Source organism: Phyllostomus hastatus, unplaced genomic scaffold (assembly GCF_019186645.2).
Source record: "Phyllostomus hastatus isolate PE091 unplaced genomic scaffold, TTU_PhHast_1.1 phas_contig_159, whole genome shotgun sequence".
Classification (NCBI taxonomy): domain Eukaryota; kingdom Metazoa; phylum Chordata; class Mammalia; order Chiroptera; family Phyllostomidae; genus Phyllostomus; species Phyllostomus hastatus.
This window is the reverse complement of record NW_025333640.1, coordinates 16,087,443-16,103,754: the sequence shown is the minus strand read 5'-3', so window position 1 is coordinate 16,103,754 and position 16,312 is coordinate 16,087,443. Positions and strand designations below refer to the sequence as shown.

General features: G+C 37.4%; 2 protein-coding genes across 5 annotated transcripts in view; one reads left to right on the top strand and one right to left on the bottom strand.

Moving 5' to 3' along the window:
- Positions 1–16,312, top strand: part of GASK1B (golgi associated kinase 1B) — a 115,609-nt gene that overhangs the window by 14,576 nt on the left and 84,721 nt on the right. The window lies entirely within an intron of this gene.
- Positions 1–16,312, bottom strand: part of TMEM144 (transmembrane protein 144) — a 32,651-nt gene that overhangs the window by 10,555 nt on the left and 5,784 nt on the right. For all 4 annotated transcript variants that reach the window (XM_045831117.1, XM_045831119.1, XM_045831118.1 and 1 more), the window contains 8 exons: positions 15,550–15,672; positions 13,504–13,603; positions 11,579–11,659; positions 7,885–7,966; positions 5,823–5,902; positions 4,660–4,778; positions 1,499–1,618; positions 287–384 (listed from right to left, as the gene is read on the bottom strand). In XM_045831117.1, the coding sequence (XP_045687073.1) occupies positions 287–384; positions 1,499–1,618; positions 4,660–4,778; positions 5,823–5,902; positions 7,885–7,966; positions 11,579–11,659; positions 13,504–13,603; positions 15,550–15,672 (803 nt within the window). The remainder of the gene's footprint in view (positions 1–286; positions 385–1,498; positions 1,619–4,659; positions 4,779–5,822; positions 5,903–7,884; positions 7,967–11,578; positions 11,660–13,503; positions 13,604–15,549; positions 15,673–16,312) is intronic.

The following is a 16,312-nucleotide window of genomic DNA, read 5'->3' as shown; positions in this document are numbered from 1 at the left end:
GCAAGTTATGATATAGCTAAAATGACATTAGGTAAAATGACCAAATAAACACTGCAAGGATATCAAAGATGAAGAAACCTAAAACGAAGTTAGCAATGTTCTCTTGGCAATCAAGGACATGAGATTAGAAGGCATCTATCAGTTTATTCACATGAATCTACTATACTAATTGTCCTCCTAAACAATAAAGCTCTATAACAATCTTCAGTGATTCACTAAGAATGCTTCAGAAAAACTAGATTTACATTAAAAGAGAAAGAATTGGAAAAACAATTCAGCTACTTACAGCAGTGATTAGCGGGAAACTAACCACAGCACTCAGGGAGTGATTAGCTATGAACCAACAGCAGGAAGCTATGGCCCACAGTAGTCCTGACAGAAATCCTGAAACACACACAGACACCACGCATTTACAAACCACACTGCCCTCTGGAAAAAGCCGCACTCTAGATTTAGCAGGAATATTAAAGTACACAGATCGATGCGTTCCTCTCAGCGTTACTGGCCAACATGGATTTTTGACATATGCTTTATGATGATTATTTTGGAAACCACTGATTGCTGTTGACTGCTGTGGGTATAATTATCAATCCTTTCACTTTACTGACATTAAATAAAGTACCCAAAGTAATAGTTAAGTAACGATTGGGTAGTGGAGGGGGCGCTAGTGAAGATACTAGATCTGAACATGCTCTGCAAACACCATTTACTCTAGACCATGAACATAAAAACAAGTGAAATTCAGAATGATGCTTATACCTAAGGAAAAAAGCTCCTAGAGTTGGAATGAAAACAGCAGCTAAAAATCTCATGATAATTGAACTAAGCCTTCAGTAAATATTCTACCACTTTCTATAACATTTCCACTATAGTGGCATACTTTGGCTTAAATCAATCAGGCACTCAAAAATGAGTCTCTCATATATGTTTTAGTCTGTTCTACAAAAAATTTTACTTACATACTTCCATAAATTGAACTGCAGCAAAATCATAAATGAGAAATTATATATATTTTACCATCAATGGCTAATGGATTAAGTCCAAAAACATGTATATTTAACATATACATTTTTTAGCTCTAAAACAATTTCTTCTTAATTTTTGGAAAAAATGTTCGCTTTCCCACGTGACTGCAGATTCCTGTTTGTTGATACTTTCAAAAAAAATAAAGTCACAGGACTCTGACTTTTATAGAAATTCTTAGATAGTAAAGAAGAAATAATAAAGTGTGACAGTCAATATACACTGCTTTGGCATAGGAAATGATCTTAGCTTCATCGTTCAAGTTTTAAGTTTTACAATAATGATGAGCAATTTATATTTAGTTTCATGGTTTTTAAATTCTTCATATTTGTTGGTGAACTGGGCCAAAGCAATGAAGGGAGTGAAAACACACACACAGGATGGCTTGGTTTCCAGAAGATGATTATTTAAGTTAAACAAGTAAAGAATGATACTTTCATAGAGTAAGAAGATTTTTTGTAGTAAATATTCTTACCTGGCAAGATTGCTTCAGGATATAGTTTAGGATTATTTTTCATGGTTACACAGTAAGCCAGAAAGTAGACCGTACTTGTAAGAAAGATGCCACTAGCGTGTGCAAAAACATAGTCTAAATCTGAAAATACAGATTACAAAACTCTCAAGTGTATCATTTTAGTCATTTCAAATATAACTAGAGTTCTAAAACAAAACAAACTCACTAAAATTAACCTTAAACATAAAAGAACCATTAATTTTATCACTCTAGTTTTCTACATGCTCTTTATATAGAATTTTATTTAACATATTTAAAACCTAGAAATATTAAGTAGTAAATTAGTTACTATAATCAAATCTAAAAGACTCATCTTCATGATTATTTTGGAAAGCTAAGCTAAACAACAAACAATATCTTCTTTTTTTAAGAATAGGTATTCAGACCTAATTTCACTAATGGCTACAGCAATTGTAGCACATTTCCAGTAGACTGTAGTGGGAGTGGGTGTGAAAAATTGGGGGGACCGCTAATTTTATACGATCTATTGATTGAGTTGGAGACCAGTATCTCTGTTGCAGACGACACCTATATAGAAGAATATTATGAAGTTACACCAAAGTGAGTTTTATTCGATTGTTTACTATAAACCTAATTCCATGAGGGATATAATGACATGTGATGGTCACCCAATGTCTGAGAAACCCATCTCCACTGAGTGTTTAAGTAGATAGTACTTTGGCCATGAAGATAGGTAGGTTTGGGCTGGGAAGGTCACATTGGACTCAATATTTCTCTCAACTAAAACTATGACTAACATAAATGGCCATCTTTAGGGAGGAAAGTTTAAAAGATCAAAGAGTTTATCTATTCTTCAAAAACATGAAGTCCCACTTCTGGATCATATAAGAACAACATACCCATCTATGCACCAGGACAAAGACAGTACAACAAACAATTCAAAGCACAGACCAGCCCTAGCCAGCTGGCTCAATTGGTGGAGCGCCATCCAGTACACGAAAGGGTTGCAGGTTTGATCCCTGGACGGGGTGCCTAAGGAGGCAACTGATTCTTGTTTCTCTCATATCGATGTTTCTCTCTCTCCCTTCCTCTCTCTAAAACCAATGAACATAACCTCAGATGAAGACTTAAAAAAATTTTTAAAAGCGCAAATCAGCTGCATAGCAATTCTCAATCCACTACTTGCTATCTTTGAGACTTGGTTAATTTACCCCTCTGTCTAAATTTTTTCAATTATAAAACAAAAATAATAATGCAGTTCAAGCAGGAACAATTGCTACAAATGATTTATTATTGTAATGTGCTTAGAAGAGTGTCTATCAGCGCATGTACTACTAATGTGTTTGTTCAATAAATGAAATAAAAAAATTATGCCCCTCCAGAATTATTTTTTCATAAAGTGTGTTCCTTTCAGACTACATTTGAGTTGTCATCAGAAAGCTCCCTGAGAACTGACTGTACTACTTATGTGAAGAAATTGTTAAGGACATTGTTTATTATATCCCAGTACTAAGGACAACTGTACTCCTGAACAATTAGTTGTTTTTATCTTGTGCTCACTAAACTGTGGCACTGGTCTGACTTCTCTGGTACTATAAGAAATCTCAGAGCCAGATTTAGGGCTCATTTCTGTCAAGTGTACAAGTGTGGTATAGTTTTTAGACTAATTTCTGGTTACATTTTATTTTTTCACTCTTGTTTTTCTTTTAAAATTTATTCTATGTTCTATTTTTATTAGTTTTTACTCTTTAAATATGAAAAGAATTTTTATAAAATCTAAAGGAAAAGAGAATAAAAGGATTTGATTATTTTTTATGGAGCTGAATATAAAAAGGAAGAAGGCAACTGTGGTACCTATTCAAGGTCTGTCTACTCATTTAAAGTTGAGTTAAATTCCAGCCTTTTCACCAATCTTACCCCCAGACTTTGGCGGTCCACATTATTCCCTTACCTGAGCACTGATCACATTAATGTTATGTACCATCCAATTTAGAACTTTATTATCCATGATCTCATCCTTTTATCATGTCACGAATGTAAGTCATGTTTCAACGTAATTACAGGACCTCTGAAGTAGACACTTTCCACCTCTTTTTGAGCCTTCATGAGGCTATTGCACATGGTGTTGAATTTATGCCTAAGAAATTAATTCTGTCACTAGAAACAGATTATTAAGGAGCACTGTGTAGGCATTTCAAAGTTCCACTCTGTGCTTAAAAAATAATATCCTCTGATTAAATAGGCTATATTTTGACCTTTAGGAAGCCTATACTTTGACTTTTACTTGATTTTAAAGTACTATGTACTCAAGTTTAGCTTTTTTTTTAAAAGAAAATAAGAATATATATTTTCCCAGAAATCATCTAACCAGAAAATAATCTCCAGATCTTAGTGTAAACCTGAAAACTGTGTGTTTAGATCCAGTAGGAAATGAACGTTGACAGAAGTTGATTATATTTGTATATTAGAGATTATATTTGTATGAAAATACTCCAACAGGCTTTTATTACTTTTAGCCTTTAGTGCCTTTGTAATTCACCTCCTACAATGAAAGACTAAGATCAAATCTATGTGGCAATATTTACTATGATCACACTCGTTTTTAGTGCTTTTATTGGGGTGACATTGGTTAATAAGATGATACAGGTTTCAGGTGTGCAATTCTATATACGTCATCTGTATATCACATTGTGTGCTCACCACCCCAAGTCATGCCTCTTTCTATCACCATTTATCCTTTTTTACCCTCTTCTACCTCCCCCCACCCCCTTTCCCTCTGGTAATCACCATACTGTTGTCTGGGTCTACGAGTTTTTGTTTGTTTGTTTCTTTTTTGCTTAATCCCTTCACCTTTTATAAACATCATTTTTTAAAGATTTTATTTATTTTAGAAAGATGGGAAGGGAGGGAGAAACAGAGGGAGAGAAACATCTATATGTGAGAGATACAGTGAATGGTTGCCTCTCACACGCCCCCAACTGGGGACCTGGCCCACTACCTAGGCATGTGCCTTGACCAGGAATTGAACCTGTGACGTTTAGGTTGCAGGCCAGTGCTCAATCCACTGAACCACACTAGCCAGGTCTAATCCCTTCATCTTTCTTAAGTAGAAAATGAGGTATTGAGTTTATTGATAAAATAAAATAGCTTTTTACTCTCACCATATTGGCTTGCTCCTGAATATACACTGTCATTTCTTTTGCTGTGGTCCTTGATATAAATGACTGGCACAAACGTTGATCCATAGAGTATTCCAGATATCACTGCAAGACTGCAGCCCCTTAAAACACAAATAAATCATTATTAACCTTGGTCAAAAACACTATTTCTGACAAACACACAAATGGAATCATAATGAAGGCATGCTTCAAAGCGTAAGTCACAAGCAATGATGCCACAATCGCCCCTCTCTCTTGAGCTCTGTGGCTGACACAAGTTAAAGAAACTCCACAGGGTCAAAGTGGCATCAGGACTGAGAGCAGCATCGGTCCTCCACTGTCTAATCTTGGAAACACATGATTTATAGAAGTTATATACCGATTTTTAATATAAATTGTCATTACACAGATGAGAATGTTGCTATCATATTATACAGCCTCCATAAATAAACCTGGCTCTCTAATTACATTTTGAAGTATCTGTGGACTGACACTGAGCCCTATTCTGTTTTTAAAAACCCTGCATGACATCTAGCACAGGGCCAGGCCAGAGTTAAGTTCTAAACAGAGGCTGTTCAAAACAACTGTGGAGCTCCATAGATTTTCCTGCATCTTATTTGACTACGACATGGTCAAGAGGAAGTCCTGCCTTAATAAAATACTCTAAGTATTTAAGGTAAAACATTACCCTTTGTAAGAAGGACATGTTTCATTTTAAGCACTGGAGTCCTGGTGACTCCTCGGACTTGGTATCTGCCATGAAGCCAGTGTTTCTGTTGATTCTGAGGGGAGGTGACTAGTGTTTTGAAACAGTCCCTTTAACTTAATACAAAAGGACAATGAAATGGTATGGGAACAGGGGAGAGTTTTAGGCAAAACCATTCCTCTCCAAACTTAAAAACAAATTTTTAAAGTCTATTTTCATAGAGCTTTAAGGAATATAATGCTGCAGAAATAACTCGAGTAGCTTAGGAATTCCTAGACGCACCGAGACCGAGGACCTCTGTATCTAAAAATTCAGCAGGGCCCAAGAAAGGCTCTTCACCAAGGAGCTAAGAAAGTCAGAGTTTGTGTTACCACGTTCTCCTTGAACTCAGATGAACATCACTTCACTCTGGTAATCCTTGCTTCAACCAAATATCAGACAGGGTAATAGAACCTCTTACACTATGCGGGAGTGCACGGTGGAAAGGTTGTCCACCCAGGAGTAACCAGGACAGGGATCTTGAGTTTCGCCATTGGTCACCTGTTGAAAACATCAGCACAAACCAAAACCAAAACAGCCTTCGGTTGTTAATCACAGTGGTGACAAAAAGATTTTCAGTGTTTTTCTCGACTCTTTCAAACATACTTAAAAATGTGAACATTTTATACTAAGTGTTCTGATTCTGTGCAATCTCTTATCCAATTGTTTCCAATTCTTATCCTCTGTAATTCAGAATGGTTTGGTAGTTGGTAAGTTGTCCACATAAATTTTTTTACAGTTTTGACATATGGTTATTTTGATATACCTATCAAAATTAATAAAAGTTATTAATGCTTATTTCATTTGCATATTTTGATAATCTGCAAAGAAATGAGAGCCAAGGAAAACTCAGACTCTCCTATGGACTGCCTTAGATTGATAGGCATATTTTTATTCAGAAAATTTTGTTTTTACTGAAATTAGTAAACAAGTTCTAGCCGTGTTTCAAGATTAGGCTAATATTCTAAATCAGGACAAATTATGGAAAGTATTGATAAAAACATATTTCTATTATTGTATGTAATCAGCTTCATCTCTTAGCTGAAGTTCCTTGCTGTTACACTCCTCCTGCTTTTGTAAGAGATAAGAAACTCAATCTGAATTCTTTGTCATGTGCTAAGTCAAGTTTTCCTTTGGCGATAAGTGAGGAGATCATGCTGAAGGGTTGCATACTAACTGATCGTGCTGTTTATGCATCTTTAAACTTGGTTTACTTGTATACTTCCATTTTTCCCAGAACAATCTAACCTACTATGTATTAGAATGTCAGGACTGATCAACTGCGGTGTCAGGTCTCTTTTAAACGTTGTTCCCATTTAATCTAGATTTGCTCTTCCAGATTATCTACCAACAAATTGCATTTATGTTATTTTAATTTTTTGTTCCTTTGTTTGAAGGGTATTTGGTTAGGAGCCCTAAAATAGGCAAGGAACCCTAGGGCAAGGAGCCCTGGAACCTTAAAATAGGCAAGGAACACCAGACAACTTCTGTTCACCCGACTCCTCCATTCGCATGAAAACACTTCCCTGATTAGAGATGCTTCTGGATGCATGAATCTCTTTTCTCTTACACTTAACTGATTTTATTTAACCTGAGTGTCAGTTTCACTGAGGGTTCAGTCATCTTAGCGGATAAGAGTTTTGATAGGAGAAGAGAGAAGAAAAGATTAATTTGGAAGTAAGGAGTAGAGAGGCAGCATCTTCCAGGAAGGCAATACTCCCTGCAGGTGTGAAATGTCAGACTCAGCATCAACCAGAGACCGCGGAGCCGTCTGCAGGTAGAAAAGGTACTTGAAAGAGGAAGGACTCTCTAGTCCTTCAGCAACGGGGCTCCCAGCGATGGGGGGTTGCCTTAAAACCACTGTATCTAAGTAGCCACGGCACGTCTGCGGTGTCACGTCTCTTTTAAACGTTGTTCCCATTTAATCTAGATTTGCTCTTCCAGATCAGTTTCGGGTCATCGAAGTCAACACAGTCACTGCTTACCTATTTCCTATCTTTACCTTTGGGTGGAACAGGATGTGGCAGAAAACAGAAATAGGAAAGAAATAAAGTGCAATTCCTACTTTTGTATGACATGACTTACACTTTCATTGGCTTCCTCTGATCTATCTGGCCCTGGGCCTAGGTTAAAAGCCTCCTCCTTCCTCCTTTCTAAAGTAACTTTCATAGTTCTCTGCAATATTCAGGGCCTTCCTGTTGTAGAAACCCTTAAATCATTCCAAAATATGGGCTTGCATGTACAGCTTCTAGTAGGACTCTACTGTTAGTAAAAATAAATAGACTTCTGTGTTTGCTGAGAAGCTTTCCTGGAGAAATACTGATTGCTACATAAACTTAGTTGGAATAAATATTTTAGATAACTCTGACTGGAAAAATAAAAAACAAAAAACATCATCTTCCCATTTTTCTTTTAAATCTACGTACTTTCCTTTTACCTTAATTTTATGTTTCAAAGCACACTGTCTCCCATACTGTACTCACATGCTCTGTCATTAATGGTGTGGTGTCCACAGAATATGTGTTCTTTGGTACTTCAGTTTTGATGAAGAAGAATATGAAGGCACTGTAAAGAAGATAAATGTTAGCGATATTTATCACGAACCCTGGTTCATATCAAGTTGCTTGAATTTTAAGGAAAAACACAGCTTAAGTCAAGTTCTACTGGCATGATGATGACTTCCAAACTGCCTCTGCAGGGGCCCTGCCCTCTCTCCAGGACCGCCATTCTCTTTGGTGCCTCTCATTGTCCTTAACCGCAGCAGGTTAAAAGCTAATTTCATAAGCTTTCCCCTCAATCAGATCTTTCTCCTGATTTTCTTGTTTCAGTCAGTGTCTCCATCTTTCTTTTTATTCCGGCCTAACCCTGGTATTACAAGGTAAAATAATACAAATAAAAACTACCCTGAAATAATAGTTTTTACCTATTATGTTGAAAAAAAAATCCCCAAATTTAATGACATCTTCAGTTGGACAACTATAGGAGACAGGTATCCCTGATGGGCGTGCGGAACTGTGCAACTCCCATGGAGGAGACTGTGGGGCCATCTACCAAAGCCACAGGTGTGCCCACTCCTGGCCTTACCAATATGTTCCAGGACCTATAACACAGGTGCCTCCACGCTCAGGCAAGGTGACCTTCATGGTCATACAATGGAATACTATGCAGCTATAAAAAGGATGCCTTTTATGCTCTGATAAACAAAGACCTCTAGAATGTATTTTAAGATATAAAAGCATGTGCATAGCCTAATGACTTTTTCCCCTTCAACATCTCTCATAATGCACTGTCTATTCATGTCCAAAATCTTTGCAATAAATATCTCACTTACTCTTGACTTTTGAACCATGCAAACATATTAAAATATTAAATCAATGTAAGAAAACTCATGACTTTGATACACTTTTAACATTCTTTTTTAATACCTTTGCATGGTTCAAAAGTTACAACAATATATAATTTTTCCAGAGTACATATAGGACTGAAACAGTGTAGGTAGCTAAGTACAAAAAAGTGCATATCATGGGCTATTTTTCATGTAAAAAGTAAATGTTTTCTAGATAGCTTCCTTAGTTCAATCTTTTACTTGCTTTAAAAAACTTGAATGGCTCCATAATAATTTCCACTGGAAATTTAACTTTCCTTTTTGATTTTCATTGGTCTCTGCATTTTGCCCAACTCATCACACAACTCCCCACATGGACTTCTGTCTCTGACCATCCCTGAACTAGCAGGGCCCCCATGCACAGGTTGTCTCTCCTGAGACTGAGTGGGAGATGCCTGGGAGGCATCTATGCAGAGGTGTCTAGCCTGGTCTGGAGTGAGACGTGAGGACTGTGGCTCTGAAGAAAGGTAATGGCTAGAAACAAAGATCTGGGTTTCCTCACAACACAAGTCTCCAGTTAAGTGAGAAGAGAATGGAGAGTAAACTCAAGGATAATCCAGAACATTTCTTTTGTAATAGAAAAGAAAATCTGTCTTTTTATGAACTCTGACTTTTGAATCTTCATTAAAACATACCCAAAGTGTCCTGGACACTGTTTCTTGGTGTCAGCTCCACTTCACCCATGGATACTCTCTCCTGAATATGGGGTCTAGAGGATGGAACACTGCATTTTCTCAGACTGTATTGGTAGCTAGGTTTTGCCAATGGGAGGGATATGCATGGGATTAAAAGGTGGGAGATACCATTTTGTTTTGATGATGGCTCCAGAAATTTCTGTAGTAGCCATTGCTCAGGACAGAGGCAATTTTTTCAGTGGTGTTGGCCAGACTGGGCGCGCCAGGGTACACAGTGGCATCACCTTTCTCCTGCTCCTCTGGGCCTCATGACACTTTTGTAAACAATCCCCTCTGTTAAATCTTCTGCTATTTAAAATACCTGGAGCAGTTTTGGTTGTAGAGACTAATAGTTACCTTAGACATCACACATGGAAAATGGAAGGCTAGAAATGATCTACCCAATCCTTTAAAAACTGAATTGTACAGAAGCAATAATTTCAATTTTAAAAAGAAAAGCAACATTTAAGCTAGTGGAATCATATTCCAACTTTCCTTATACTAACCATGAAGCTCCAAGCTTATTCAATGGATGCTCTCCAGAACAAACTGATTTAACTGAATTAAGATAATGGAATAAAAGGCTCCAGATACTTCTTGCAGTAAAGAAGCATAGAAGGGAGGCAGGATGCAGTAGGAAAAGAGATCATTGCATTTTCCAGCCACAGACAAAGCTCCAAACCAAGCCGCAGGAGTCCCGGGTGCAGCGACTAGTTTACTGTAGAGTTGGCCAATGTACATCCAAGGGGGAAACCGTGATTGCAGATGAAATAGTTATTAGAAATAATGACTGTCATGATAAAAATTACCCAGCATATAGAACAATAGCACTATACAAAGAACTTAACATATTTTATTTCATTTCATCCACAAAATATTTTATGAGGCTGATGCAATTATTATTCCAAATTTATCCTCTGATAGAGAAACCAAAGCTTGGAGAAATTAAGTGATGTGCCCAAGGTCACACAAGTAGAGGTGGTAGAACATGAATAATCTGTAATTTTAGAGAATATACATTTTATAAAGAAAGAGAATATGGAGAAAAACCATGCCTGGTGAGTGGGTAAACTGGTCTTAAATCGCCATTAAGTCAAAACTACAGCATGCTAACATTACAATTTTTAGGTGTAAAGAAATTGTTTTTGAGAGAGCTACTCAAAGCTAGAATGCTGTGTGAATTGTACAAAATACATAATATTGCCTCTAACCAAAAATGTCAGGAATCTGCTATTTTAGAATAATCAACGTTATTTCTTCTTCAATTGGCCTGAAAACACTCTCTAAGGCAACATTTCAATGACAAAGATATTGTTCTTGAGTGTGGCTGGGGAAAAGTCATCATTGCAGGGGGAAGGGAAATAGAGTGCTCTTTCCCCGAAGAATAAAAAAGTACTAAAATCTTTCCAGGCAGTGCTATCCATTATGTGAAGGACTGACGGGGAATATAAATGCGGTCCAGAGAGGAATAGGGATGGAATGTGAGGTGACCTAATTTCTGTTCGAGTTTCACTGACTGAACACTGCCAAATAGAGATTCAGAGTCATGTTCATCCTCATTCATACAGAGTGCACAGCTAGACACAGATATATCTAACAAACACTTAACTGGGTGTGTGTTAGCATAGGGAATAGATCTGGTCACCTAACCGGGTTAAGAAGAGTTGGGTGAGGTGACAGGGAAGTGGAAGCTAGGTGGCACGGACTGAATGAGAAGAAGAAGAGACAAACAATGGCTGTTCCGGGGCCCTCGGGAAGCCAGCCCAACGCTTACTGACATGGCATTTTTCAGCTTGAAGATACTTTACTGTGCTATTTAATTCTATTTTTTGATCCATGCATTATGATTTTCAAAATATTACAGATAGTGAAAGTGAGCTTAAAAAGAGCATTTTCCCTGGGGTCTCAGACCTTTTGAGAGCCAATGCTTGGGCTCCTGACCCCGGAGCTGGAGCTTTCTGTCCCCTCAAGCCAAGTCTGTCAATGCAAATGAAGAATCTGAGGAAAATTCTGTCAATTTGTGAAATGCGGATTTACAAAATGTAAACACGTCAGGATGCTTAAAAAGGACTCTACATGTTTCCAAGAACAACAAAGTCATTAGAAATAGCTGTGCACCTTACTACTGAGAGCCCAGCTCCGAAGTAATTGAGCAGTGGTTTTGCTACTTCTTCTGCATCCATTCCAAACCAGCCAAACCTGGAAATTAAGAAGGTCACATTAGTTGATACTGTTGAAATTGTGTTCATCATAGTGTTTAAGGGCATGAATTCAGGTTCAAATCCCATGTTCCTCATTTACTGTGACTTGGATAAGTTATCTTCACTGTGCCTCAATTTCCCATCTTTCAATGGGGATAATTATACCTACCATATAGATTTATTATGAAGATTAAATGAGTTAGTACATGTTAGTACATGTAAAAAGTACCAGTACCAGTGTCCCCTTCTTACTAAGGATGAAGGAAGAAAAAAAATAGATTAAGTGGGTAATTGAATGCTAATTGGTTGGTTGCAGTTTTGTATGGTATTTGAAATAGACTTGTAAATAACTGCTTGTTAAAGACTCCCATTCTTCGGCATCACCTTAATTTCCTTTTATTTCACACCTTGACATCGTAGTGATCATTACCAACAATCACAGTGAAACACCCAGGAGCAAGAGAAAAGGAAGAAAGAAGGAAAAAAGAAAACAGTAAACATGAAAAGCAGGGTGAGAAATGGGGAAAGGGACAGGAAGGAAGGGATTGCAGGTTAGTCTGTTTGGTTATTACTGAAGTTGTTGTAGTGCTTAAGTGGGAAGAGGCAATCCAAACGGAAGGTAAGAGTGATAGCCTCCCTTGTATTCATTTTCTACCCTCTACTTGAATGTTAGTCTGAGTGCTGACCGAGCAGTGCAGTGCAGTGCAGTGCAGGCCAGCAGAACTCCCTGGGACTAGGGGCCTCTCTACGGCTGCACTGGACCACAGCTTCGCCGTTAGGTAGATATAGCTGTTGAGCACTTGCAGTGCGGTTACGGACTAAGGAACTGAATGTTTAATTTGATCACATTTTAATTAATTTAATTTTTTTGGCTTTTTATTTATTTTTACATTTAAACAAAATTTCAACGTTAAAAATTTTGGGGTGACATTGGTTCATAAAATGATACCAGTTTCAAGTGCACAGTTCTGTGATACATCACCTGTATACTTGCATTGTGTTTACCACCCAAAGTCAAATCTTCCGTCACCATATAGTTGACCCTCTTTACCCTTCCCAACACCCTCTCATTGGTAGCCACCATACTGTTGTAAATTTCAATATAAATGGCCACGTGAGGCTTGTGGTTACTGCACTGGACAGCCCCGTTCTAGAACTGGGTTGGCAAACTCTTCCTTAAAGGACCAGAGAGTAAATATTTTAGGCTTTGTGAGCTGGATGGTGTCTTGCAACTGCTCAGCTCTGTCACTGTAGTCTAGCAGCAGCCAGAGACAATACTGAGATGGAGCAGTGCGGCTGTGTTCCAATAATATTTCCTTTACAAACAAGTCTGGGAAGCTGGGCCCAGGTCTGCTGTCCCTGGCCCAGACTGTAGAGGGAAGAATATCTATATTTCAGAACTAGAAGTCATGGGCTTGAATCCTGGCTTATTAGCTCTGTGACCTTCAGCAAGTAATTCAACCTCTTTGAGTATCAGCTCTCTTATAAGATAGTGTTTACCTCATATATTCATAAAAATAAGATAAGAATGATGCATACAACATGCCCAACAAATTGCCACACAATGGAAAGAAAAGATAAACATTCCCTTTGTCTCTCCCTACTTTTTTTCATAGAGATAATTCTTTACTACATCTTGATCAAATGTCTAGCTTGCTTCTTTAAAACTTAGGGTGTAAATAATAATTAAGGGTATCATATTTTATGCATGTATCTTAGCTGCAATCTCTGAAAGGATAAGAACCATCTGCTATTACTCTCAGCTAGACAAATCCCTAACGGTAATCTTACAGACAGTATGAACTCAGAGAATCTTAGCCGAAATAGTTAGTTTTGAGTTACCTTGAGCTTGCCCAACCAGTTAAGGCATTAAATGATCCCCAGATTAAGAGTCCAAGGCCTAAACCAATGGTTTTGATAATTGGGACAACAGCAATGTTCCCTGTAGATGTAACATACAGAAGAAAGGTATTATTTTCAATGCAAGAAATACATTTGTAAATTGAATTAATTTTTATTTTAACTTTAACTGAAACTAATGGGATTTGACCAAATTTAGTAAGCACAATTCCTCATTTTTAGATAAAATAACCACACTTTTGCATTAAACTCATAATTATGATTGCTAAAAGACCTAGGCTCAGAGTAAAATCATGCCAAAAAAACAAAACAAAACAAAGTTGAACAGCTCCTTGCCTGACTGCACCAATATTTTTCGACCTTAGCATTGGTCTCTGTTCTCTGAGTCTTTGCAGTGGCCATCAATGATTAAATTAGTAGTGATCATCCTCTTAGACTTGAGCCAGCGCCAGCCACTGTCTTTGGCCCATTATGACCCCAGATCTTGCTCTTCCATCCTCACTGACTCATATTCTGTATTTCAGGATTCATTGCTTTGTTCTCTTGAGGGTCATTCAGGCCAAAACCATGATTTTTTTTTTTTTTTTATAGTTCTTAGCCCCTCAGCAGTCTTGCTTCAGTACAGAAATCTTTTCTGGAAAGCTTGCCTCTCTTGACTTCCAAGATGACTTCATCTTCTGATTCCCTCCTGTTCCTCTCTTCAGCTCTTTCTCTCTAGATTTAGGTACCTACCAAACATTTTCCCTAAAACAGGTTCCCCCTCTTGCTATATCGTACTTTGGACACTTGGCTAATTTTGTGATTTCAGCTATCAACTAGAGAGGCATGCTTCTAAGTACATAGGTCTAGTCTGAACCTTCTTCACAATTTTATGCTTCCAACTGTCAATAAGAGATCTCCAGCCAGATGTTCCCCACTGAGGAAACATCAGGGACTTCAAACTCAGATGGTCCTAAGCTGAGCTCATCATTATCCCTTTCAAACAGGTTCTTTCCCCCATTTTCCTCATCTGGTCATTGATACCACCAACCTCCTGATCACCTACAATGAAATCCCTACATCATCATAGGCTTCTCTTGTGTCTACTGTCCAATCCAATCAGTTACTATTACCTGTAACACCAACATCTGCAACATATTTAAAATTAGACCCCTCCTCAACTGACTTCCAGGGGAACCTGCTGGTTGAATATAAATGCTCTGGGGTGGTTATCAAGATCTGCAGGATGAATGAATGCTTTCTTTGTTCCTCTATCTCAAGCAGACATGATAAATACAATCACACTAAGGTATAAGTGAGGGATAATAATTTAAATGCTAGGGGAAATTTAAAAGTTAACTTTCTTGTCCTCTAACTCATGAACTTCACTAAATCATTTATTCCAATTGAGTGGCCAATAAATTTTTGACATTTTAAAATTTACTTGCTTTTAATCACATTACCTTTAAAGAGCCTTGATACTTCTCTTTGCTAAAAAGAAGAAAGTTCTCTAGGGGGGTTACTTATAAATTCTTGATTGGCTAAGCAAAAGCATAAATTCTAGTTATATAATTTCAGGTATTGATAAGGCAACAGAGGGAAGTTTTTTGTTTGTTCTTGTTTTTTGTCGGTACTTTTGAAATAATGTATCTGTGCTTTCCCAATTTAAACACAAGTCCTAAAAACAATATATACAGAGTACTATTTAATGAATATTTTCTGATAAACATGCTAGAGGAAGAAAGGCCGGAGCACTTAAACTCATATATGAGTTGTGTTCAAACAGATATAGAGCAGCTGTAATATTTTTGCTGTAATTTTCTATCAGGGACCAAGAAATATATTGTTAAGAGGAGTCAGAAAGTACACCAAAAGTATTTATGGAACATTGAAATGAGAGAAACTGAATTGTCAATTTCTAGTATCTATGACTACAGACTATTCAGAATTGCTGTTTGTGCCATTTCCTTTTATTATGAACCAGAGTTATCTTTTAATCACAGAATAAATTGATTAGAGTATTAAATGATAAGTTATTTCATACTTTACCTGTTGCCCAAATACAGCCCCCAACCATTGCAAAAGGCCAAAACTTAGGGCAATGTAATATCAGGTTGGCCACCAAGGCAACCAACCAAATGGCAGCACAAAGTACCCACTGGAGAAACATTCCTGGAAATAGAAGAAATTGGTGTCAGTGGTTCAAACTGATGAGAGTGGGTTAATGCTTAGGAATACCAATTTATCAAATGCCTGTATGCCAGGAACTTTGCATATTTAATATAATTCTCACAATTGCTGTCCATCATAATTAACCCTAGTTCAAAGACAGAAAATGAATCTGAGATGAAGCAACTTCTCCAAACAGCTAGCAGTTTGCAGAACTGGGATTTAAACCTAGGTTGTTTGACCCTATAGCTTACTAAGCAGTGCATTCCTGCCTAACACCTTTTCCCACCTATTAGACAAATTGAATATTTTCTACCAAAGAGTACTGGCAAGATCGAGTCTGTATTTGTATTCAGATGCCTCATCTTGTGCTGTTCATCATCAAAAACATGGCATTAAGAACTTCAGAATCATATAACAGTGATCAACCTTTGGCGATCATTTATGCCACCTTTGTGAAAAAAAAAAAAAAAAAAGTCATTTAGGGTCACACATAAACCTCACACCATTAGAGAATGCCTGTGATGAGCCAGATGTTACAAACCTAAGAATTAGCCTTCTAGGTCAGAGCTATTCTTCTCCTATGCTCTGGGTTGCCATTTGCCAGCTATCTGAACAACACGTGGTGATGTGCAATATATCT